Source organism: Kwoniella shivajii, chromosome 12 (assembly GCF_035658355.1).
Source record: "Kwoniella shivajii chromosome 12, complete sequence".
In the NCBI taxonomy this organism is placed as follows: Eukaryota; Fungi; Basidiomycota; class Tremellomycetes; order Tremellales; family Cryptococcaceae; genus Kwoniella; species Kwoniella shivajii.
This window is the reverse complement of record NC_085919.1, coordinates 14,794-40,042: the sequence shown is the minus strand read 5'-3', so window position 1 is coordinate 40,042 and position 25,249 is coordinate 14,794. Positions and strand designations below refer to the sequence as shown.

General features: G+C 41.8%; 5 protein-coding genes across 5 annotated transcripts; 3 read left to right on the top strand and 2 right to left on the bottom strand.

Moving 5' to 3' along the window:
- Positions 1-5,808: 5,808 nt before the first annotated feature.
- On the top strand, positions 5,809-6,126 carry IL334_007973 (uncharacterized protein; the record flags this gene model as incomplete). The annotated part of the gene is made up of 1 exon (XM_062939662.1): positions 5,809-6,126. One exon carries the CDS (start codon positions 5,809-5,811, stop codon positions 6,124-6,126), a length of 318 nt encoding a protein of 105 aa, XP_062795713.1.
- Positions 6,127-11,215: 5,089 nt separating this feature from the next.
- IL334_007972 (uncharacterized protein) lies at positions 11,216-12,001 on the bottom strand (the record flags this gene model as incomplete). Its single annotated transcript, XM_062939661.1, has 1 exon — positions 11,216-12,001. The coding sequence occupies one exon, from the start codon at positions 11,999-12,001 to the stop codon at positions 11,216-11,218; it is 786 nt and encodes a 261-aa protein (XP_062795712.1).
- Positions 12,002-12,755: 754 nt separating this feature from the next.
- Positions 12,756-15,888, top strand: IL334_007971 (uncharacterized protein; the record flags this gene model as incomplete). The annotated part of the gene is made up of 6 exons (XM_062939660.1): positions 12,756-13,366; positions 13,521-14,580; positions 14,631-14,756; positions 14,839-14,950; positions 15,096-15,406; positions 15,658-15,888. 6 exons carry the CDS (start codon positions 12,756-12,758, stop codon positions 15,886-15,888), a joined length of 2,451 nt encoding a protein of 816 aa, XP_062795711.1.
- Positions 15,889-16,677: 789 nt separating this feature from the next.
- IL334_007970 (uncharacterized protein) lies at positions 16,678-18,910 on the bottom strand (the record flags this gene model as incomplete). Its single annotated transcript, XM_062939659.1, has 6 exons — positions 16,678-17,085; positions 17,145-17,216; positions 17,272-18,225; positions 18,309-18,350; positions 18,431-18,628; positions 18,743-18,910. The coding sequence occupies 6 exons, from the start codon at positions 18,908-18,910 to the stop codon at positions 16,678-16,680; spliced, it is 1,842 nt and encodes a 613-aa protein (XP_062795710.1).
- Positions 18,911-19,340: 430 nt separating this feature from the next.
- Positions 19,341-21,740, top strand: IL334_007969 (uncharacterized protein; the record flags this gene model as incomplete). The annotated part of the gene is made up of 12 exons (XM_062939658.1): positions 19,341-19,456; positions 19,514-19,590; positions 19,653-19,724; positions 19,809-20,290; positions 20,356-20,401; positions 20,459-20,558; positions 20,630-20,704; positions 20,780-20,984; positions 21,039-21,071; positions 21,138-21,428; positions 21,484-21,519; positions 21,594-21,740. 12 exons carry the CDS (start codon positions 19,341-19,343, stop codon positions 21,738-21,740), a joined length of 1,680 nt encoding a protein of 559 aa, XP_062795709.1.
- Positions 21,741-25,249: the final 3,509 nt, after the last annotated feature.

Here is a 25,249-nt window from a genome sequence, read left to right as displayed (position 1 = left end):
CATAGCTCGGTGGGCATTGCTCAGTAGGAATTTGTATATTGATCTGTTTTACGAGAGGGCCTGAATTGACAAAGGCAGCTTCAGTGATTACCGACTAAGGTCGATGATCAGGTGTTTATTACTCACCCGTTAATGACCATAGTAAGACGAGCCAGATGTTCTCAAGGAAACGCTGGATGTAGGTGAATTCAGCGATAAATGCCTGGTTAATCTGCGCTTGAGATCCGTCGAGCTAAAAGGGAACTTACAATTAATATGCGTTTTGATGCTGTTGAGCGCAGAGCATTTACTCACGGTGCGAATAATGCGAATCTGAGCATTTCATTCAGTAGTCTTGTAGACCAGCAGAAGGTGGACAGTGGTGGATCTGTTGTATATGATGATTGGGATACTCTAGACTGATTGGCAGCATGTCGCGAATCCCAGAGAGAACCTCGTTAGTACAGAATACAGGGCACATTGGAGATGGATGAATCAAAGCTCACCCTCCCACACATAGGACCACTCCAGAAAACTGGACATTGTTGCCATAGCGGCAGAAGTCCTTGTCTGATACCCCAAGACTTGTCCCTCAGTAACAGCAGTATGAATGGGTGAGTTCTATTTAAGATGGGCTTGAACCTGTTTTCTTCTACTGAGGTTAGCCTACTTAAATACAGATACAAAAAAACAAGATAGATTTACCGATGACAACCAGTATAGTAACGTTTTCTTGCCACGAGGTACATGAAGCTCTGTTCATTAACATCGAACTGCGATGCAGCAGGATCAGCCAAAGAAGGACCAGTTGCGGAGGTATCGACATAAACTCCGCCTTTAAGTGCTTGAAAAACAAACAGGAAGTAGTTTTAGGGACAATCTGAGCCTGTGATTGACGTTGGGACCTGAAAGCTTGATTGACAGACTCTGGAGGTGGTGGGACGGATGAGAGTGAGGAGGAAGAGCGTCATTGGAAAGATGAAACCATTTGGTTAAACAAGATTGAAAGCAGACGCGACCGTGATAATAACGCGCGGTAAAAGCTGCTTTGTTCGAGTAATAATTTTGATCCCGCAACTTGCAACATTTCAAAGTGGAAGAAATCAATAAGATCCCGATCAACAACGCGTCTTCCTTGCGGACCTTCTTCAACGTGTTGCGAATATATGTTTGAATTAAGCTGATATCACTCGGACTTGCATTTCTAACCTGCAGCTGTTCAGAACTGCAGCCTCGAGAAAGGTCCTGCAAAGTGACTTCATTGTGAAATGCAAGTGGAGATTAAGCTACACATGCCGACTTGCACCTGCATTTCAGTAGCTGTTCAATTTTATCAAGACGTTGCAGGCTAGCCGGTCAAGTCGCAACGTTTTTTCCGACGAACTTCTTCGTCATCTGTATTCACATTCGGATCATTCGTTGGCAGACCGACTATTCTACCTCGACTTCAATGACTTGATGATTCAGCAAGAAAAACCTTGCCGCCAACATGGGTAAAGGGATTTTGCGTTACAACGATACTTATTTACAGGAACACTAGAGGTGAAGTAGCTGTGGGTTCGTTTCCAGATATTGTACGTGATATTGTTGCTATGCGCTATGGACCACAAGGTGGACGTGGCAGAGAGAAGACAGATTGACGAAAGGCTACATCAAGCATAATGGATTGATTGCATTGTTTGTATTCTCTTATTGCTTGAAGACGGTAGTTGGACATCGTGTTTTCGCCGGTTTGGCATAGATGAGTTGAGGAAGAAATTTCAACTAGATAAGAATAACAGACTGAATTAGATATTGGATGGTGGGGATCGCAGAAGGTGTCAAACAGTGAAAACGTTGAAGCAATTGAGGATTTAGGTGAATCTGATGTGTGGTTTTGAAATGTGACAGGGAAAGTACAAATGTTCTGGATCAGTACTTCGTTCTGGTGAAGCGGCCAATAAGGCGGTATCCATGATGTGTAAGTTGTTGGTCGCGCATCCATCATCTTCTACTTCTTCTAATCCAACCGTGACAACGTAGTATATTCCTACAAGACAATTCTGGAACACCAAACATTTACTTGTAGGTGTAAATCAGTATTTCAAAAAAGGATTGTGTTGACCGAGTATAAGGTGAAGCAGCTCAAGCTGTCAATTGTTGCTGATCCTGAAGACGCGCGACCTGTGGTAGTCAGCATTTTTTCCCCTACCTCCGAATCGTTATCCGAGTATATGACTTACAATATTGCAAGTAGAATTGTCGAGTAGCCTTGAATTGTCATCATATTATTCAGAGCGTGTGAGGGGAATTTTGGAGATGATCGAATAGGCGATAATCCATTTACCGAGCATGTTACTGTATATGCGAAGAAGGGATAAGAAGTGAGCGATGTTTGTATATATCGAAAATGTGGTAAGACAGATTTGCTGGTGCAGAAGTGCCCAAGGTGTAGAAGGGTCTGATGAAGATTTGATGAATGATATAGAACCGCGTCATCCTAGGCTAAGGAGGAAGCAGATGATATGAGCGTTAGCGGAAGAAACCATTAGTAACCTGGAGATCCGCATCTAACGTTCCGCAACTACAATTCGTGAGCCTCCACTTTTCGTGTCCACTTCCTCGTGATTGATTGTGCAAGCACACCAACTAGGGTATCCCTCGGGACAATCTGTCAACAAGTGCCAGTGAATATGCAGAGCTGCTGAGGATTCTTGGCACTCTAATGGCAACTCCAATCAAGAGAAAGCTCACCTCTATGTTGTCAGATAATATGGGAATGCATTCAAACATTACCCTTCTAGAACATCAAAATGACAAGCTCAAGGCAAGGAGTATCACCTTTAGGGCAGGTGTGACAACTGCCAACCTTGGGACACATTGTAAGAAGCAAAAAAGAAGCGCCCAATGACAGACAAAGGCATGCATGTAAAAGGTCCGTAGTAAGCATGGAGGTCAACCCTCTCCTTTCCGCCCTTGACCTGGAGGATTTTGATGAATAGTATGCATTGTGCAGTGCAATTTATTGGAGATTTATGTATGAAATGACTTGAAATTGAGGTGCTCAGTAAGGTGCTCAGTTGATCACTGAACACGAAAAGTGGAGGCTCACGAATTGTAGTCGCGGAACGTTAGTGGAGGGGAATTGAGACAATCACAATTATGGGATATGGTCGAAAAGTAAGTCGAGCTGACGGATGTAGGTTATAAGGAGGAAAGCTGGTGGAGGGGGGGTTTCCAAGCGTGCGAATCACAAAACATACCTGAAATCATATTGTGGACACTCGCTAGTGGATCCTACCTTTTCAGGACCACCCCCGCTTTCGCACTACTTTAATTATCACATTTGTCAGCAAGAGTACGATCCCCCTCTGTTACTGTTAATAGACTAATGAGTTGAACTGGACAAATTCTGACTCACAAAGTGTTTCCGGAAAACGTGCAGTGGCGTTGAGCATAATCTATTTCTCTATATTTTAACCCTTCATATTTCCGATCTTCTAACTAGGCTCCAAGGCCCTTCTTTTTTCCAACTCACATACCACTTCTCGATCTTGTCAGTCCACTTAACAGAACAGAACAACGCAAACGAGGACCAAAACAACCTTTCTAATCGAAGCTTCATTACGCTAAAAGGTTCTTGTGTGACCTAGCTTATGTAACCATTTACAATTAAACCTGGAACGAATGAACTCTTCGGGTTGTCGGTCTAGATGTTATCTTTCTCTCTTTTAGTAAGCCTATACTCGATCCTCCTTTGTTACTTTTGGTGCAGGATGTACAACGATCTTCAGCAAGATTTGGTATACTTTCTCTTTGATTGTCTTTGGTAGAAGGGATTTGCTACAGTACCTATGCTGGGTCCATGCATTGAGAAATAAAATTATGACTTGAAAATAGACTTGAACCAGGAGTCGGGATGGAAGATCGATCCGGGCGGATGTAGGGATGATGTCCGAAAACACTAGATATCACTTGGATTAAGGGAAACAGAATCGACTTCTGAATTGACATTGACTGATGGATAACCCCCAAAGCCGATAAATCTAGGTTGAAGAAATTGTGTGAGATCGACTGTATATAGACCGCGAGAGTTATTGTTACTCATTGTTAGTCATTCATTAGGTCAATTGTTAGTCATGTGTTGGTCATATGTTAGTCAATGTCTGTCAATGTTGTTCTTACGTATCCGCGCTAATGAATCACCGCAAGCACGTGGCGATCCGACAGACTGAAAGCAATACAGGGATCCCGATGATCAAGCTTGTTGGTGATCATTTGAAGAGACTAATATGGTGTTCTGCTTATAGATGGAAGGTGTAACGTCCAGCACCCGTGCATGAGATACGCAAAAGATTATATCTATCTAGGATACAATTATTGACTCACCGTCATTCCGAAACTAACCTGTCTTATGACTGACCTGTCTTATAAATATAAATGACCTGTCTCAACATTGACCTGTCTTATAACTGAAGTAGCTGTTTATTCCACCGTGATTTCAAACTTTGGATCCATTGTCTGGTTCATCCTTTCTTTTTAGCTTGTTCCGCGGTCTTTCCCGAAACATAAATATTGAAACATACTATGTACTTGGCAGATTGGATTTGGTACTTCACATCCATCTAGCAGGGTTCGTCAAGGATTGTATTCAGAATGGAAATCGGAGGTACGCTCCAAAGGATTTTCGAGTCTGTTAGGATCGAACGGAAGTATCAATCAGCATCATAAAAGTTAACGCACAGAAGACGAGGGTCATCACAATGACAGATGCCGAAAAGGGACCATGACGATGATGATCGTTTTGTTCCAAATTGAAGACGATGCAGCTGGTGTGTTGCCATCGACCAAAGAAGCCGAAATTCGTTCTGGTTTCTGTGTAGCTGTGTCACCTGCTGAACAGGTGTATGTATCAGTTGAAATATCCAATCTTGTGGGTAATATGGAAACGAAAATGCTTACGATGTACAAGTTCGACAAGGCGGGCACAATGCCACCTGGGCACTAGTAGATCCGGTAACCTCTTTGCTGAAGAATCGAAATTGCTATGACCAAGTCGTAGAATATCTATTTGCAAATGCTGTAATCCTCAAGGATAGACAGGATTTATTGATTAGTCCCCATTCCATTTGTATTGATAGCCCGAGATAGGGAAATCAGTGGCGTTCGTAACTTACAGGAATCATTGAGGACTCCTTGATGCTTCTGCATAGCATTTCCTTCTAAATTCAAGACGCTACCCTACTCGTGTTGATCAGTCAACTTTCAGATATAGGTGCATAACCAGTTCTTCAGAGTCTGCGGGATAGTACCAGTGTCAGTATACAATACCAAAAATGTACTCTGAGAAAGGCTATTATAGTCGTAATTTATAGGGATGTGTTTGTTTCCCTTCGGGTAACATGACCAAATCGCGGCGTGGAACCTTCGGAAGATTTTAGGAGATCTCTACTGACAGTTTAGACTTTCACCTGTTCTCTTACAAGATACGGGCTCACTGGTATCTTTCGGTGATCCATCGGATAGGCTTGGTTTCTGACTCATCGTTATATGGAGTGTTGTTCGTGAGGCAGATATAAGTCAAAACGGTGCTTGATGTTTCCTCGACATTTACAGGTCCGATGTGAGATACCGGACCCACAACGTGTTCTTCAACCAGGCTGCCGATGAACGAAGCCGAACTGCAATTTTCATCGTCAATGATAGTATATCAGCCATTAGTAGGCTTGATGGGAAGCGGGTTGGGGGAATGTTGGAAAACCCTTTAGATATTAGGCAAGCGGGCTCCTGAAGCTGAAGTCGCTGAAACAGATGACAACAAAGCTGGAGTAGGGGCGAAGAAAGCTTAAGATGAATGTTGTAGCTGCAAGTCATTACGCTGAACTGGCTGGAGCTAGTAATAGAGCTGAAGTAGTTGGTGATAGAGCTGAAGCAGTCGAGTTAGGTGATAATACAGCTGCAAGTGGTTTTGATGCAGAAGTTGGAAAGATAGTTACAGGATCTGGTCAAAGAGCTCAAGGTTGTGATACGAGAATCGAAGTACTTGACCATCAACTGGAAGTGATTTTGAATTATGTGGACCATCTTCACCTTCATTGTCAATTCCCAGCAGGGATGCTAAATCCCTATATTATCATCCTCGAGGCACAATCAGGGGAGCCGTTGTGATGGTATGCGTTACAATGTGGTATTTTAAAACGATACTCCGTGAAAAATTCACCTTTAACACCTTTAACGTCATCCAGGTGCAACCTAAGAATTATAAATACTGCAATACCACCCAAGACAATCTCAACTTCGATGTATGGAATGGGTGATTATTACCAGAATGATTTGTGGACAAAATTGTTTGTTGATCCAGCACTGATTCAGGACGAGGATGAGATCCGTGATATCGTATATTCTTTGGCTGTAGTGAGTCCCAAGCTGCGATACTGAAGTTAATGGATGTTCGCCGCAATCGTCCACCAAGATCTTGACAGGTTGTGTAATCTGGAATAAAGACAAGAAAGAGGTGATGCAAGACGTTTGAGCCGAATTGAGAGTAGAGTATTTTGATTATCAGAGGTTGCTTTTATTTGACGAAGGACGAAGGTTATCATCAGCAAAACGTACCAATCCTATAATCATGAGAATCCGATTCAATTGATTCTCCGACAAAAAAAACGATATAGCAAGCGATGATGTCAGGATCCAGAGAAGTAGAACCCATAGAAAAGCAGATGAAGAAGAAGATAGAGCAGATATATATTTGACCATATCAGATAATGGGAGGGGAAGACAGTCTTTTATTCTGTGAAAAGCACATTAGAACTTACGTCCTTATAGCTCCTCCTTCTTGTTCCTCACCATCCTCCCATCCATTCTACTAGATACCATACGTTGTTTACATTGAAAATTTGCCATACTAACGCTTGATGGTTGCCATATCTTCAAGATGTATTGAACACAGTAGGTTTGTCAATTGTACCTTGTTGTTGCCACTCCGAAGCCCAAGGTACACCACGGTAAAGTGCAGCATTTTCCACGGGATCCTCCTGAAGTATTAAGAGACGAGATTAAAGATTTGTTGTTTAGGATGGGATATGTCTTCTAGCTCTGGAGCTGAGTCATCCCGTGATTGTGAGATGTTATGTGGAAGGCCATGTGGAAGGCCAGCTGAGATGATGGGAGAGGTAGTGACGATTGCAATCTCACATGTGATGTTCGAGAATCAACCTTAGAGATTTATCAACTTGTAAATACTGCCTCCAAAGGATCGTTGGTGTGTCTTATCAGCATTATAGACCAATATGAAATCTTAGCTCGTACCAAGCCTCACAGCGAGCAGATGATGTCTACGTTGAAAAAGCTTTCTCGAGCTGTCTTGTTTGACCTTTGAGACGGAATTGGGATGATTGATTCTTTTAGTCGGTACTCATCATCAATTTCTTGGTCGATGTAAGAGGTTACGAGGTGTGGATCCTGTGATAAGACAAAGATTAAGCTATTAGCTATGCTACAGAAACACTGAAAAGCTGCCTGTAAGATCAATGGATCTAATAAGGATCTCTGCGAGGTACTTGGATGAAAAGGATGTGTGATGGTATTGGAAGGAAATAAAACTGGGGAAAACATACTGCTCTTTATTAGCTCAAACGTGGAGTGAATAGGTCCAAGTCAAGCATCATGTCTTGAAGAGCAATTTGATGACATTGTGTCATGGTAGCGAGGCTATTGCTGTGTACCATGATGGTTTTGGGCTAGTTGCTGTAGACGCAGGTTATGAGTGTATTGATGGAGAAAAAGCTGACTTGACATTCGAATTGCACAGTCGAAACCCGTTGGTATCCAATCCGAGGGATTGACAAAGCGAGTTCGAGATCATCGTTGATGTTCTTGATGAAGTTAGACCTGGTGGTGTATACTGAAGCTGTTCTTTTAGTCTTAGAATTCAGGTCTATCCAAGGTCATGCACGGATGAATTATGCAATCTTCAAAGTTGAAGAAGTTTGATATATTTCGGTCGAACGACAAATGATTCCAGTATATTTGATTGTGTTCGTACTGTCAAGCTATTCTGGTACTATCGTTCTACGGTAATATGAGTAAAGGGGGAGACAACACACTCCTGCTCACAAAGCAGTGACATTTCAAAGCAATTGTTCAACATGTAGCGTTGCCAATGAGAAATTTGATCCGGTACGTTCCGCCCAAATTCACATGATCAGTCATCTGAGCTACAGCGAGGGCACTAACATACGTTCTTCACTTTATGTTCCATCCTCCTTGAAGTTATAAAATAAAACATCAGATTTGGAAAGAACTGATCAGTAAACTAGATTGCAAGCGCGCGTCACTTTCATACATCTTCAATGGATATCTCACGCTGTGGACTTGTGTGTACCTAGTCTTGTTCGTCCACTGTCCTAGCGGCTATTCAACAATCAATCTCAGCGACATCATTATTACCATTCTCCACGACTGGAGTCTATTCCTGATGTGTGCAGGTCGAAACAGATTTGTACATCGATCTGAATGGGTGGTTGGCGTTGGAACGTAGATTCAGGGATCGTCATACTGTTCTGTCTAAATACGGGATGAAGAGATTTATGATCAGAAGATTCAGATATATTTATGACGATAGGTGAAGTGATAAGCTCTCGTGAAGGGTACAAAGATAAGCTTCAATGTGAATTGAACAGACATCATGTAAGAAGGTGATGTAACCGCATATTAGATACATAGAACGACATCGTGAATACCTATAAACCTAATGGACATAGTATGATGGTCAGCATGATGTGACTTACATGGTGCTATGGGTGAAGAGGTGAGAACGACTTACACAATGACATGCCATTGTTCCGGCGTGGTAACATTAATTACTGCACCTTGTATTCGAATCGGTACAATACCTGTGAGTGCAAGCTATTAGCAACCGTCCATCTAGATTACATTAAGCCTGTAAGGTCGACTTACTTTTCCATTCATGCTTGATCAGGTCACCATCCATCCTTGACTATGGTATATACCGTAACAATCATATTGTAGAACGACTTCATCTTGATGAGTGCGGTTCATAATCACGTCGAATTCTGCAAGTGAAGGGGTATGAGCAACAGCGATGAGACGTATAATCATTGATGGAGAATCGACTCACTGATCACATACATGATGCCGAGCGATCCTCGATATATAATGAGGAATGTATTGAAGATCATAATAACGTCGACGACTACAAGCAATAAGGTTAGCAATGAATATATGTTTTAGTTATTGGTTATGGGGGCACCTACTGTATACTGGGTGATAAGTAGTACCGACCATCATACAAGATGTGATATTGACGTATGATGCGGTGTGCAGGCGCTATTGGGAGACGACGATCAGCTATAGTACTTTGATATATAATATATATGTATATATATATATATATACGTGCGTATATATTTATGATGATCAACTCACTGATTCATATATACAATATCAACCGAAGGTCTTATGTGATGTTCATAGTGATCGAACGATGTGATATGTTGGGCGAGTAGTAAGTTGGCATTTCTCTATAACGAGGGGATGATGATCAGCTATGTGATAGAATAGGGGATAGGTTAAAGAGAGGAAACTCACGAACTCAACATAAGAGCTGACGTCTTTAAAGGAATAGATTTTTTTTGAGTAGTACCCTCCGCCATGCGGTTGATCTGCCTCAACGTGAACCCATTTGACCTTGTTCATGATGATGATGATGCTGATGATGATCGTTATGATGGTGATGATGATCATGATGATGTACGGATGAACCAGTCATGATATGTTTTGTTGTTTGTATCGAGAAATGACAAGTGATTCACACGCATCGATTGAGAGGTTTGAACAGTACTGATGAGATGACTTAAGTAGTTGGACCCCGTTGAGGTCCAGCTTCCTTTGATCTCGGCTGTATTCGATATTATCGTTTAGTTGGATGATAAATGTTGGATGTTGGTAGTAAGTAGAATGACCCCATTGAGGACATAATTCCTTACCAAGAGCGACCTCGGATTCGGATGTTGTAGAGAATGTTGTTGATTCATACTATTGAAAGTATATGATTTGTATGAAGGGAGGAATAAGAATAAGGTAGTAGTATTCTTATACGGTGGGAGAAGGGGAAAGGAGGAAAGGGGAAAGGTATCGTACGGTGAGAAAAGGTAAAAGTATTTAGTAAAAGGAAGGGAAAGAATGAAGAATGAAAGAATGAAGAGAATGAAGAGAATGAAGAGAAAGAGAAAGAAAGAAGGGGGGAGAAAAGGAAAGGAAAAGAATGGAAATCGTGTTGATTTGGAATTCGGTGTTACAAAATCGCCGAATCACGCGTTTCACAGACGCGTCTGTGTGGCACTTGTACTCTTGACCGACGCGTTTCGTTTGTCATCGTTTTTAAGTCGCGTCGACCTAATTGTATGGCTAATGGCATTACCAAATCTGAAAAATACCATTACGAAAGCCATTACAAGGACCACTCACTGAGAAATCCGATGCATGCAGTAAATCTCCCGACATCTTTCATGAATAGATGCATGCATAGCGAAAGGCAGACAATGGATTCAGAGTTAGCACACTCATATGCATACAGCAAGCTTGTATAGCATGTCAGTTGAGTTTGAGACACTTGCTCGAGCGATTACATACTGCAGCATAATCAACTGCGAATCCCGCTTGTCGTTGTTTCGGTGGCACCAAATAACGATTTCCCTTCGTTAGTACTATCCAAAGATCTCCTTTAGTCTGTAGTTCATCGAATTGTGATGGTCTAATTATAGTGTAATGTGAAGGGCTACGAGGGAAAACGAGATTTGCACACAATACAACAGAAGATTTCGAGCTGATGATCGAATCCGAATCATCCAATTGTTGCATCTGCCACGATATAAGAGAAAGAGTATTTGACTATATACAACAAAATATGTACAGATGAAGGAAATTTCCATGGCTTCTTGATGGGGCAGATGGGAATATTATGACGAACCGAATTAAAAAATTGCAAAGAGAGAGACGTTGGGGCTCATCAGGTGTACTTGGTAAGTTGTATCAACAAACAGATTGACGATGAATTTTCAGGTAGAAAAAAGCTAATAATGTACCAAAATTCTCCATGATAATGAGACTAAGATATTTGGATGAAGATTGTGTTCCAGGGGAAGAGATACGCGTGATGGCCAGGGTTGTGTTGAAGGAATGGTAGGATATCTTGCTTCAAATGATTGTTTTTCTCCGTTTTGTAAAGTGTCTCTTATCCCAAAATATCATCCAACGTAAGTATTCGTACGTTTGATCGTTTCTCGAGAACGTATTCCATACTTTTTCTGGGTGAAGTATTGTGATGCGCTGTATCCGCATCTAATTTCAGGCAAGGCTGTATAGTTGAGTGTTCAGATTCAGGTTCAGGTCCAAAAAAAGCTAATCGGTTTGTTCCCCACGCTACAGGATACAAATGAGGGATTGATTTCGGTAATGTAAATGATTTATGAGCAAAGCATGTTCTTACTACATTTGGAGCTGTATTCGAAGTGAAAGTGCCCATCTTTTTCTTCTTCTTCCTTTCATGATCGTCGACCGAGGCTACTGTACTTCCATTTGCATTGTTGACAATAGATGACTTACTAGACCTGACTTTCTTTTTTGACCTTGGCTTTTTCGCTCTGACATGCTGGTTAACTACTAAAGTCAAATTCCTGGAAGAAGAGGTAGACGCTTGCACCTGTTCAGAGCTGCTGGAGATGGTGGAATTGATATCGCCGTTGGGTCTCCTTTTGATCATACGAATCTCGTTGACGTACATATTCGCCAGTTCCGCCACTGATATTGGAGTTTCAACCTTGTTGCTAATACCATTCTGACCAAGTACAGCTTGTGCTAAAGACTCTAGTACCTCGTTATCTACCTCTAGACTCACCCCAGGGTTGAAGCTGAGCCTGTGTATGAGCGGCGGATCTTCGATGCACATTGATAGAAACTGCGTATCAATCAAACCATCTTCTTCATACTTTTTATAGTTGAAGCAATCTTCGAAATCCATTCTGCCGACGCGCAGTTGAAAGGTGAAATTGTGGAATTGATCGACGGTAGTGGATGACAACTACAGATCAAACAGTCATGGTCAGTATTTCAGTCACGCTTCCTTCTCATAACCTATCTCGAACGTCTCATTCTCAAATCGGAATTCCCTAAATTGAATACGGTGTTAAATACTCTTTGTGACTCACAGAAGAGGATGGATAAGCAGTGAGCCAGGACCATCCAGCTACCAAAGGGTATACTCGATACTCTGACCAGCTTCGAAAATGATCGTCTTGATGATGATGATGAATCTACTCTGATCAATTGGTTGGAATGATGCTCGATGAAGTCTACTATGTAAGCTGTACCTCGGGTTCCATGATGTTCATGAGGTTCCTGCTCGAACGCTACAAAGGCGGAACTTACCGAACGGAGATCTCGCTGGAATTCCCACGTGGGTCAATGGCATCAGATTATGTCCGCTAGAAAGGAGCTTACGTAAACTTGCCTCGACTAACTGGGAGAAATCGAATAAAATGATAAAACCAGAAATACACCACTCATTGCTGAAACAATGAAAACAAACAAACGCTCTTGTTTTCATATCCGATATTCTATATGTTTGATTCGTTTCACTTTCTTCCTGCGACAAACACCTGGATGCTTGATTGACATCATCAATTTTCAGGCTTTGCTCTTCGAATGCATATTGGTACAAGATCTCAAGTCATGGTTATCTCCAATGTCAAGCAGTAACGAGGTAGAAGACTATAATGTCGCATCCGAAGACCAAAAGATCTCGCGACATCCGATCTCACTCTCCCGGTGAATTATCGTCCGTCAAGACAGGTGAAAGTTCGGCTAGACCTTCCAAGATCACCAAAGTAGACAATGCTCCTAATATAAGATCGGTCAGGATCATCAAAGCACAAGATCTACCTGATTGTTGTAATATATCGAAACTTCGAATCTTAAAACAATCAATACCTCACGAATGGATCAAAGAAGGATTCAGTATTGATCCTAAACATGTAGATGTTACTGCTCCATACCCGGTACCTGAACAATCTGTATCCGCTAGAGTTTACGATTTTTTAGATCCATCTTTGACAAGTCCAGTGTTATGGCCAACAAATTCAGAATATTTCCCATTTCTAAAACCTATAGATATGTTAACAGAAAGACTCAAGAATTGCGTTCAGAGACTCACATATTCACCTTTTGGTTATTCACAAGATTATCAAGGTAACCCTGTTCAGATGAGCTATTTAGATCCCGAAGGGATTATGAAATTACCATCTTCTATATCTTTGGATGTCAGATCAAAAGGGAAAGGTAAAGAGAAACCTGTAGGACCAATGTATTTACCACCATTTGCCTACGAGTGAGTTTTAACCGATTTCATATTGACATATCCTAAGCTATCATAGGTGGACCTTAGTTATCGGAATACGTGTTGTTGGCTGTTTATTGACCATGCTTTTCAGATCAATGCCTCGTTGTCACAACTGTTCAAAAAGAATGTGCATTATAAGCAGTACTTTACCACCAAAATATATCCCTTCAATAAAAGAATGGGTAGTACCAACTGGACCGTGTTTACCATGTATATTAAGTAAAAAGAAATGCTTATGGAATTTGACTTTCAGAAATAAAGTCACAGGTGAAGATGAAAAATGGAATAACGCCAAGTTGTACTTACGGTTCAAATCTAATAAACCAGGCTATATGAATAGAGAAACCCCTAAAGATTATGGAGATTTGATCTGGGTAGATAGTAGTCAAGCTATCATAAGACCAGATTCTTCAAAATTAATAGTAACATCAACGACAACTACTCATCTTCCTGAAACCAAACAAAGCAGTGAAACTCGAGTTTCAATTCCCAAGACAGACAGACCACTACCTGACAAAGAAGATGTTGTGCCTCCCGATGAATACCCATCGAACAAGGGACATAGCACGGTAAATCCTGCTACTACTACAACTTCAAGCACACCGCCTCTAATTTCTAACCACGATCCGACTACATACCTTACACCCCAGGAATCCGGTTATGAGGATGTACCGTACGAAACTACTTACGATGATGAATCTGTAATCGACGATTCAATTCCCGATCCTGGTCATTATACCTCTCATGAACGTACACATACCGCTGGTGTTCTCGATGATTTCTCGGACGATGAACACTTCCCCTTCGAAGAAACAGGTGTGGTAATCAAAGATCGAGGAGTCGATATTTCTCCAGAAGATGCAGGAGTTTCAGTACCAACATCTGGATCATCATTCCTATTGCCTTTACAATCATCATCAAAATCAACAGAGGGTGAAGATGGCTCGAATAACTCAGTGCCTGAAGATACAACTCAATTTAATTCTGATGATAGAACAAGGAAATATGACATACGTTCAGCCGCATCATCTGAAGAAGCTCGACCATATGTTACTTTTACATCACCACGTGTATGGAAGCGCCCTCTGGAGCGCGAATCCCAGACTGAACTTGGTATAACGACCGTTATCATTCCAGAATCTATTGAAAATAGTGATCCCGGTGATTATCTTCGTGTAGTAGCAGGTGTTATGTTGGACGAAGTAAGTTTTTCTGCTTGTTGATCTAGCTTCCTCGTTAACGGCTCCATTAGGCTGCTAAGGAGAATGAGCCTCTACCATCGGCATCTACAACTTTTGCTGAACCTACTCATACCGGAACAACACCACAGATCACGAAGAAGGTCAAAAGTGAAGAAATCCACATTTTATACAATCTTGTGAGCTTACAACTCGCTTTTGATTGAAGCGATAAGGGATACGTCTCGGAGAATCCTGTTTTTACTCACTCTGTGGGTGTAGATCACCGGTACAGCAACATCATTCGGTGGTGGTGCTCGATTATTATTGGAATCAAACGAGATAAATGCATTTACAACTGCTTATCGGGCACTGCAAGTTGTATATCAGACTGGTATGTTTCAACTTATGTATCGTCACTAGGATAGCATAGAAGGTGCTCAGAGATCTTTCTAGGATCTCTACTATCGACGATCTTTGCAGAGTATTGAAAGAGTATGATGATCAACGCAAGCTAATTAATTCACTCCCATCTGTAGAATTTACAAAAGTCACCGAATTAGCAAAGGCGGGCGAGCCACCCTTCAGCGCTAAGAAAGGTCAGAAACGTGAATGTCAAAAGATTGTAGGGCCTTCAGGTCAATATGTAGAAGATTCAGGTTCAAGCATCTCGATTTCAGCTTCATTTTTATCTTCACGCTCAATAGCTTCAGCTTCAACACCTCACCGTGCAAAATCACCATTAGTAACAATGTCATCAGGTATCACTAGTAGTGCAGATCAGCAAAAGGTTAAGAAATATCGACGTGGAGATAGTACGGATGCCGCTGTTGCAGCTATAAATCTTAAGGTGAGCTACTTATATTATCGTTATCATTATCATTATCATTATCATTATCATTATCATTATCATTATCATTATCATTATCATTTTCATTATATTATCATTATCATTATCATTATCATTATCATTATCATTATCATCATCATTTTCATTGACATTATCGCTATCATTGTATTTATCGTTATCGTGCTCAACTCCACTTCTACGTCTGATGGAATCTAGAGTCCGATCAGCTGACTTTACGCTTTTTGTGTCAGTTCGTCACTTTCTGGATATGTGGATCTACATATCTTAAAGACCACCCATCCGATAGAAGAGAACCGATCGAAAATATGAGAGAATATATTAAGACTTCATTATTACCTAAAGCTTCTTCATATAGTGATTCAGTTGGTTTATCATCAGAATGGGGTGAGCATAAGATTACAACTATAAAGGGATTACAAGAATTGATTATTCATATTTGTTGGAGTTCTGGGTTATTGTAGAAGTATGAGGAAGGATATTTGGAAAACAGGGTATTTGTAGAGCATTTATAGTAATCGACTTATGTCAAGCAAATATATTTAGTAATGTCATCATGCAGGTATGATCACGATGAAATGGGATATCCACGATATAATGAGGTTACAACAATGAGGTAAGGATAACTTGTCTCGTCTAACTTATCTGTCTTGCTTAGCAAGCAAATCCTCCACGAATCAAGGTGAAAAGATACCAACAATTCAGCTATGAGATAATGTATTTCAGGCCATCTTCTCTTCAAATCATTCACTTCCTTAGTCCTAATGAGGGGAAGTCCCCGTCGGTGTTATTACTTTTGTCAAACTCGATTGTCATAACCTGCTTGCCAAGAGGTCGGGAATGCCACATCACATATACTGCACTGCTCATTGATTTACTTGGTGTATCGCGATCGCCTGGACGGTTTGGATTACCTTTCTCGTTCTGTTAGTGCATTCCAGCCATGAACGAAGCAGTCTGAGTACATCTCAACCAATGAATGTCGTGGAGACTACTATGTGTTCAAATACTTAAGCCTCGTATGAGCTGGAATATCGCTCCGGAGCAGTGAATCATACTGCAGATAGATAAATACATATCGTACAAAGTGCTATGACAATCAGCACAATCAGTATTTACAGATAGTATTAGGTATTTGACTCCGGGTAGCAGATCGCTTGTAGGGTATAAGAAGGAAAGATAAATCCACAAAACCCAAAAAAGCTTTCAAAGAAACGATAATTTTACCTGACACCAATTTATGCATTCCCTTATTATACTTCTTCACCCTCTTCATCATCATGGTTTTCTCGATTCTTTCTTGCGAAAGATGCTAAAGCCAAATCAATCCTAGGATCACAATCTTCTGGTGATAAAGCTTGATTAGCAATTTGTGCGATAGAAGCTAAAGCTTTATAATGACCCGACGATGTCCAGGTTCCAGTAAAGCTTGAAGAGGAGGATGAAGCTTCGCTTTGTTGTAAGGACTGATCAGGAAGAGATTGCATTAATGGCAATACTTGATTCAAAACTCTCTGTAGAGCTTCACTTTGAGTGGCTAAAGCCTCGATCAAAGACTGTTTCGAAATATCGTCATCTTCATCAACGTTGGACTTTTTAGCAGCTTCACGTATGGCTTTCCTTCTGGCACGATATCTTTTAGCAGCATCCGCGTTGTTCCTCTATTGAGCATCCAATGTCAGCGTGATTATCAAGACATCCGAATCATCAAAGTGCTTACTTTTCTCTCTTCTTCAGACATGAATGCACCTTTTGTCCTCACACCACCGCGCCTGACCTCAGAAGCGGAGGGCTGCAGTACTCTATTAGCACAGTTTCGTAAAGTTGAGAGAAATCAATAGGCTCACTGGCTCGTCTTCATCTGTCGGTTCAACTTCATCGTCCTCATGATCACTCCCCATGTCTCCAATTTCTTCTTCATTCATATCTTCGTCCTCGTCTCCAGAGGCATCCTCATCCTCATCCTCATTCTCATTCTCTACATCTTGACCATGCCCATCTCCATCTCCATCTCGGCTATGATTCTCCTCCTCGTCCTCTGATCCATGACCATTTTCCATCTCAACTTCATTGTCTATTTCGAACAGATCCTGTTCACCTTCTTCAGGTCGTATATATGCTTGATCTTCTCCAAATGAATCTAGATTCATGTGATTTTCACCAAGATCTACAGCGATCAATTCATTCGAGTCGTTATCATTACGTGTCTTCGATGCTATTCGATCCACAGTATTGTTGATTATAACTTCATATACTTCCGTAGAAGCTTGATCTACATCTATGACGGAGCCTTGGTCATGTATTTCTGTATCCGTAACCAGATCTTTAAGGGTATTTGCCCTTTGTTCAGTAGGGTTGGGATTGTAATTTAAGTTGAATACCACTTCTTCTTCTTCCACTTGAAGCTCCAGACTTTGAGGGTAATATAGCATCTGATCTATAGCTTGAACCTCAACAACAGGGATGTTTGCAGATGAGAGTGAATAACTCTGTTCAATAGAACTTGAAGGTTCACTATTTCTTATCAGTTCAACAGGTGTGGAACTTCGTACTTCCTCCGAAATCCATTGGCGTTTAGAAGAGGAAGAAGCAGGAGATGATAATGCAGACGAGTTTGTAGATGAGGGTCCGGGAGAGTTATATGTCGGAGGTGAATAAGGTGAACTTTCAAATACAGCTCGCAATTCGGAAACGCGTGAACCGGAAAATCTTGATTTACAAGGTTTAATCCCCTTCTTTCGCAACGACCCATCAATTGAAGCAAGTGCGCGAAGTGTATCTCGATCACTAGGTCTAGGTTTCTGAAGAGATTAATCAGCTGAGGAGGCTGTAGAGAGCCGTGTAGAAAAGGTGAAGGGGAAGAGGGATTGGTTAATCAACACACCTTGAAGGATAAGTCTGCTGACGGGGTTTCATCGGGTTGCATCTGTCATAAGATCCATAAACAGTTGTCTCAATGAGCTTCCAATAAACATTGTCCAAGTTGTATATATAGAAGATGCTCACCTTACGCTTCCCATTGATGGTTGTACCACGAGCAACAGAAACCAAAAGACAGCAAATGACATCCCAGTTAATCTCCTCCTTAGCATCATTATTCCTATTCCTTGAACAATTGGTGCTGCAGAATACTCCAGAAGGCTGAAATATAGCTTTCAAAGAGTTCGAGGTGCTTCCGTCAACTTCGGAACAAATTATACTTACCTTTATATGAACGTCATCTCAGCATTTTAGTCAAATTGAAGCAGTCGCAAAAATACCAAAGATGGGGGTTACGGGTCAAACGCGGAAGAGGAGTTTTTGGCATTCGTCACTCACACCTCTAGCCAGAAAGTAACTGTTCATTACCATGCTAAAGTCTTCATCACCTAAGGCAGCTACTTCTTCGGCATGATAAGCAAATGATATAAGAAATGCCATAAGTTTAGGGTGAATTGCGTCGATCCTGTGCTTGATGATCGGCTCCCAGTCTTGAGGTAAAGCCATCGATGACTGACTGCTTGCAGTGACCATGATGAGATGCGTTGATACATCTATTTTTTTGGGGGATGTCAATACGTAGTTTGCTGTTTGTTTTGATTTGATTTTGGCTATATGTTGTTGTCCAGACTGTTCGCGATGTTCAAAGTGTTCGACGCGCCTGACTAGGCCGGGTTTTCGATTCGCGCGCGGAGTTATAATCGAATTGGCGGAAAATCACCTTTACAACCATCCGAATTCCTTCTGAGGAGGCCTTGCGAGCGTCCCGAACGTTCTGAACACAATATCATACGATTAATACCTATATTTTTATCTCTTCTGTCCTTTCTTTTCCCCTCTGCATCCCTGCTACTATCACTATCACTCTTTTTGCAATATTAGTATTCGACAGGTGATTTAACGATCCCAACCTTCCTCCATGATAGGCTTATCCAGCATGAGTCGACCTACATCTCAGGCGAATATTAGACCCCATACTTCTGCAGGTTTTAGTTCTTCTTCCGGACTTAAAGTTAAAATATACAAGCTATCTCAGCCCAAAGTATTTGTTCGGTAAGTGCATGCGATTATGTTGCTTTTCGGTTTCAATTGACTAGTTGAACGATATAGACCCAAACCTTCCAAGACATCGAACGACGAGGGATGGATAAGGGAGATAGTCCGGGAGACCGTAGCAACTCATAGTAGTAAGTTTGACACTTGTCAACTACCGTTTGCGATTAGACTAAACATCCTTATCTTCATGCAGCAAATGACTTCGATCCCGTTATCATCAAACAAGGTTGCGTTTATCAAGAATTGCTCGCTCCTGCAGTTAATGGTGAGTCGAATTATTTCCACATTTGACCTGAGTATCAATTGTCCCACATCTTACGCATACATATCACTGATATTCAATCTACAGCTATCCTGTCCATATCCAATCCCTCAGAAGCATCTTTCAGCGCTGCCTCGCAAAAGACCCCTGCACTTAGTGTGGCTGAAAGAGATGTTACTATCGCTCTTTATGGAAAGTCAGGTTCCGGTAAAACCTACACTCTGAATGGGCTCTTGGATGAATACTGCGACAACCTGCTTATCCCATCTAACGCAAGCAATGCATCCCAGTCTAGGACGTTTTCAATTCACCTAAGCGTTTTTGAATTTGAGGAGCAAACCGTTTACGACATTACCGCTACTGCCAGTGGCGGTGAACGTTCTTCGCTAAGCGTTCAAGGTAGTTCGTCAACAGGTTATAGATTCAGCCCCAAGTTTTATGAAATAGCTCCAGGACCTGATCAACTAGCAAAGATAAAAAATATTAGAAATCGGATCGAGAAGGGAAGAAAGGTAGCTGCAACTGGGAATAATACGAAAAGTTCACGGGTTCATACATGCTTTCGACTTGTAAGTATCCGTAAATTAGGCTTACCAAGGGTCTTTATTGACTGGATCATCTTTCATAATAACAGACAGTACACGAAGCTGTACAAATGATCGCATCCTTAGAAATCTTTGGTAAGTCAATGGTCGGAATGAATTGAAAGCCATAAAGCTGAAAATCTGTTCCATTAGATCTAGCAGGTCAAGAATCCACAGCAGCTGGCTCAGCTGTAAGCACTACTGCCGAAGAGAAGCGAAGAAGAGGACAGGAGACTGGGGCGATTAACGAAAGGTGAGTGATGACAGTGCTGTACTAGACGATTGCCTTGCTTACTGATATATCTCTTCTTGAATGATCTTTAGTCTTTATCATTTTCAAAAGCTGATTCGTGATCTAGGAAATGGCGGATGGAAGACTTCTTGTTCACTTACTGCCTTGTGGGTCCAATACATACTGTACTGTCTTTCCCAAGAGATGGAAGCTGACTCTCGCTTTACCATCATGTCTTTCAGAAACAAAGTCTTTCTCAATCGAGTGAAGATGCCACATACCGTTCAATTTGTTTGTACTGTTACCGATGAGGATATTGTGGCTGCCCAAAAAACACTACAATTCGCAAAGGAAATGTTTGAAATTGGTAAAGGCACGATGGAGCAAACTATGATTCCAGAAAGCTTGATTACACGACCTTTGAGTGCGCTGTCCAACTCGAATATCGTAAGTATCAGAGTCTCCTTTCTGTAAGTGAGCTAAAACACTTCTTAGTCCCAGATTTCGGATGGTAAATCGAGTAGAGTGCAAGCTGTGAGTCATGGTTTGAGGTATATCGGATACGTATGTAATTGGGAGCTGATCGCCATTCCTAAATAGGCTGGGAAAGCAAGAAGTGCTCTGAAGGAGCAGAACAAAACCATTCTAGCCGGTACTGATAGACTGATAGCGGCTAGAGATCAAGCAATAACCGATAGGGATATCGCTATTGCTGCCAGGGACAGATATCTAGTTGAAAGAGATCAAGCATTCGCCGAAAGAGATCAAGCGGTAGCGGAAAAGAATCACGCTGCTGCCACGCTGAGGCAGGAGATGTTTGTGAAAGATAGAGAGATTGCTTCTGGCAAATGCGAGATCGAGCTCGTAACGGAAGAACTCAATATTGCTATGGTAAGTGAGGCCCGTAGCTTCTTATAATGGCGGGCGGAGCTAACACGTACTGTAGAGAAAGCTTGGTAAGGCTGTTGACACAATGACTCAAGTGAGTCCCTTTCCATCTCTGCTTTGTCACCCTTGGCAGCTGCACTGACTACAAGGGGGCTGTAACCCATGTAGGATAAAAATCGATTCTTCGGCATATCCTCCTCTGCTTCAACAGATGGAATCACTTCATCTGAACGTATTGAGATAGAAGAGTCTGCGAATGGCGGTGAAACTGGTGTAAGCTTTGATCGCAACAATCGCAAACGTTCTCGAACATAGGTCTTGCCTGTTCCGTCGAAGTTACAGTTTGAGGAGAGAGAGGCAAACGAATACTTATTACACATATACCAGTAGAGTTCAGTCTATTTCCGAGACCACACGAGCGAGAGACTCATTCAATAACTCCTTGTTTCTACTGTATCACCACTTTGTATATAGAGGTTAATCCGGAAGGTGATTCATTTAACAAACTGTGGCCATATGTATCATACTGTCTATAATTGCCAAAGAGGTCTTCAATACGCTCTGGAATCTCATAATCTCTCTTATGGAGCGTTTTCGGTCCTCCCTGTCCGACATCTTCACACGGACTCGGGCCAAAATCACCTCACCGGGATTTTCAGAATTTCAAGGCTTCACATAGCTAAAGTGCGTAACAAAGGGAAGTCCTGTAGGTCATGGCCCATCGATACTTCTCGTCATACAAATGAATATTTCTTATAATATTCCTTCATGCTGTAACATCACGTTATAATGAAACTCATCGCGTAAATTTGCTAAGCGCCGCTGTTTCATTCAAAAACATACCCGAATGATACAGCCAAAGAAGTGTTCAATCAAGACTCTGGACTGTGCACATTCATTTGAGTATGACGTCAAGCGGCGGTCCATCATCTCGTGTTGTATCTACAAAAATGGTAAAGCTAGAACGTCCTCTGGCTGTGGCTATTCGAGCCTATTAATCACACATCTTACCATATACCGGATGGGCTTACCAGCGATATTTTGTGCCTGATTTTGTCTTCCAGATTTGCCCTTGATACTTCAGGTAAAGTGGTGACGAAGCTGCCATTTTCACAGCTACTGGGTTTGATTTGTTGGAATTTGTAGGTGTAGCAAGCCAGAAATAACACTCCTTCCACACTCTTCATGCTCGTCAACATTTCTAGGAGAACAGATTTGGAGCCATCGAACAGGAACTTCACAGAAGAAATAACTCATCCAACCATTTTCGGGACCCTTTATAACTGAATTAGCCAATCTCATCACTACTTACTGAAATGACCGATGTTTGGTGCCCATATTACATGTGGTGCAGCCATCCAAAATGGCATTTTCAAAAAGCCTAGATGGTAGCTAGGGTGTGCTATACATGATTGATATACTAAAATTTGATGCAATTGAGGCGGCTTCCAACGTCTTCTAAACTCCTCTTGGAGGTCAAGCTAAAACATTTCTTTTAACTTGTAGCTGTATCATGCTCAAATAGTAGGGGTGTTCAATTCTTCGAAATGGTCGATTTTTGGCTATATTGGCGCACGAATGCCGTAAGCTATTACCGAATATCTGAAACAGGGGAAACATTCGTAATCGGGATTAGAAGTATTTGTAGTCCGATTTAGAAACGCTTAATCGGTCAGAAACGCTATCTGGTCACTAAATCGACTTCGCGAAAGACAGGTTGTAATGAAGACTGAGCAGTGCCTGTATTTTGCCTCCCGACTTAACTGAACAGTGCCTGAAGCGTTTCCGACATATTTCCGATACAGAAACTGAACAGTGCCTGGCGGATACATCTGGTATTTCCAATTTGGCGGCACTACTGCTGCACGCGACCTGCAGTTCGCACGCCGGATCGCTTCTCCTATCTCGTAAGTAGGAATGAATATCCCTCGGTTTTGAGCTATATCAGGGCAAGCTGTCATCTCCTGCTCTTTTCTTTCAATGCTATCGGGGGAGATCTTGACATAAAAACGAAAAATATTAAATTGAATACCACTAATATTGGCATCATTCATTAGTTACCGACGGCAGCATGGGCGATCACAGGATCAGTACCAGCGGAGACCGCCGCCGGCCGGCGGTGTGCTGTCGGAAACTACACAAAGATTACCGACGCGTTGCAGATTTCCGGTACATGTTTTCACTGAAAGCTCCCGTGTGCCATCGGATTTCTCTTGGTTAATCCCGCCAGCGCCATATGCATTTTCCGCGAGTTTTCAGTTGAGTCCATATTACTTCAATTCGCATGTTGTTCTTGTCCAATATCACGATTGGACTGTTGGAGGAGAGTAACTGTGATACGATTGGTAGAATTTACGCAGCTGTAAGTTTCGCAAGTTCGCGACCAGTTTACGAGTGCCGAATTGAGTGACATCGCAAATTACCAGAACTGGATGTAAGGCTATCAATGCCACCGTTAACTCCGGATGCAGAATGATGTGTAAAGAACAGCTGGAATAATCCTGGTAATGTATTGGGGTATAGAGGCAATGAAGGAAAGCACATTCAGATGAAAGTCGTCCAACTGTTCCCAACAGCTTCAAAGCAATGCTTCACGCGATCTTGAAAGCCTAAAACGATAAGTCAAGTGATTTGACTGGATAAACAGGTGCAAAAGAAGTCGTTATTGCTTTAATTATTTCTCTGTCTAGGGCGGATTGCATGGTGCTCGTGTCATCTAAGAAGAAGGGTCCAGGATCAAAACAGAATGAGAGTGATCTCATCGTTAGCTTATCTGAGAGTGAATTGGGTAGTAGTATATAAATGAAAACAAGCTAAGTCTTCACAGGGCTATCGGTGGCAAAGGCTATTCAGGCCCAAAGCTTTGAAAAGCTGGGATTGATGATTGATGCTGAAGAAAACAGACTTGCGGCTCGATTTCCTGGTGCTCCCAGATGTTCGATGAACAATGCATTATCTCTTCTTGGTTAGGCAGCCCGGTCAATATATTCAGTGTCAGTGTCAACGTATGTACCTGGAATGCTCGGGACATATCCTGACTTTCAACGGTTTACCCGCTTGTTTCTCCACTGATTGCCAAAGAGTCTATGGACCGTGATCAATTGAGCATATGAGAAGCTTTAATGGTATTGACCTGGAGGTTTCCAGCCAGACTATGCCTCAAATTGATATAATCTAGCTTCATGAGGGTAGCCCTCTAATAGGATATGTTCAGCAAGATACGCTTACTGGACCCGGAAGAAGATCTTTGTCGCGAAAGCATGGATTGAGCTTGTGGAAGAAACCAAATGGGGATTCAATGGTACGGAGGTAGCTTCCTAATCTTGTTTTATGACTTGTCACTTGTAATGATCATGTCACACAATGCTACGCCGACTGCGCAGGAATTTCTGGATCAGGGTGACAGTGTGAGGGCCATTTCCAACGAGTAAATGAACGCAAGTCAACAAACTTTTTAGCTTGATCAACATAAGTAAGCCAATTTATCGCATGGGGCGGCAATACAACGGGCGTTTTGAAATTGCGGAATAGATCTGAATTCATTTGACGACGAGGATCTACCTTGCCAGATTGAACTAACATTCACATAAAAGCCATTTCGAAAATCTCAACAAAATTTACAGGTTTTGACTTCTTAAGAGGATCTATTGCTCCTTCCGAAGCCTTATTCTACTATTCTCGTTGTTGTTCGCCGATATGACTTTATCTGACCGAAGATTGACCAATGTACCGAAGTTAGACGGTGAGTGATTGATCATCCCTTGTATTCCTTTCGGTATCCATCGTTGGTCAGATATCATCGATAAGCCACTATTCCCTTGAAT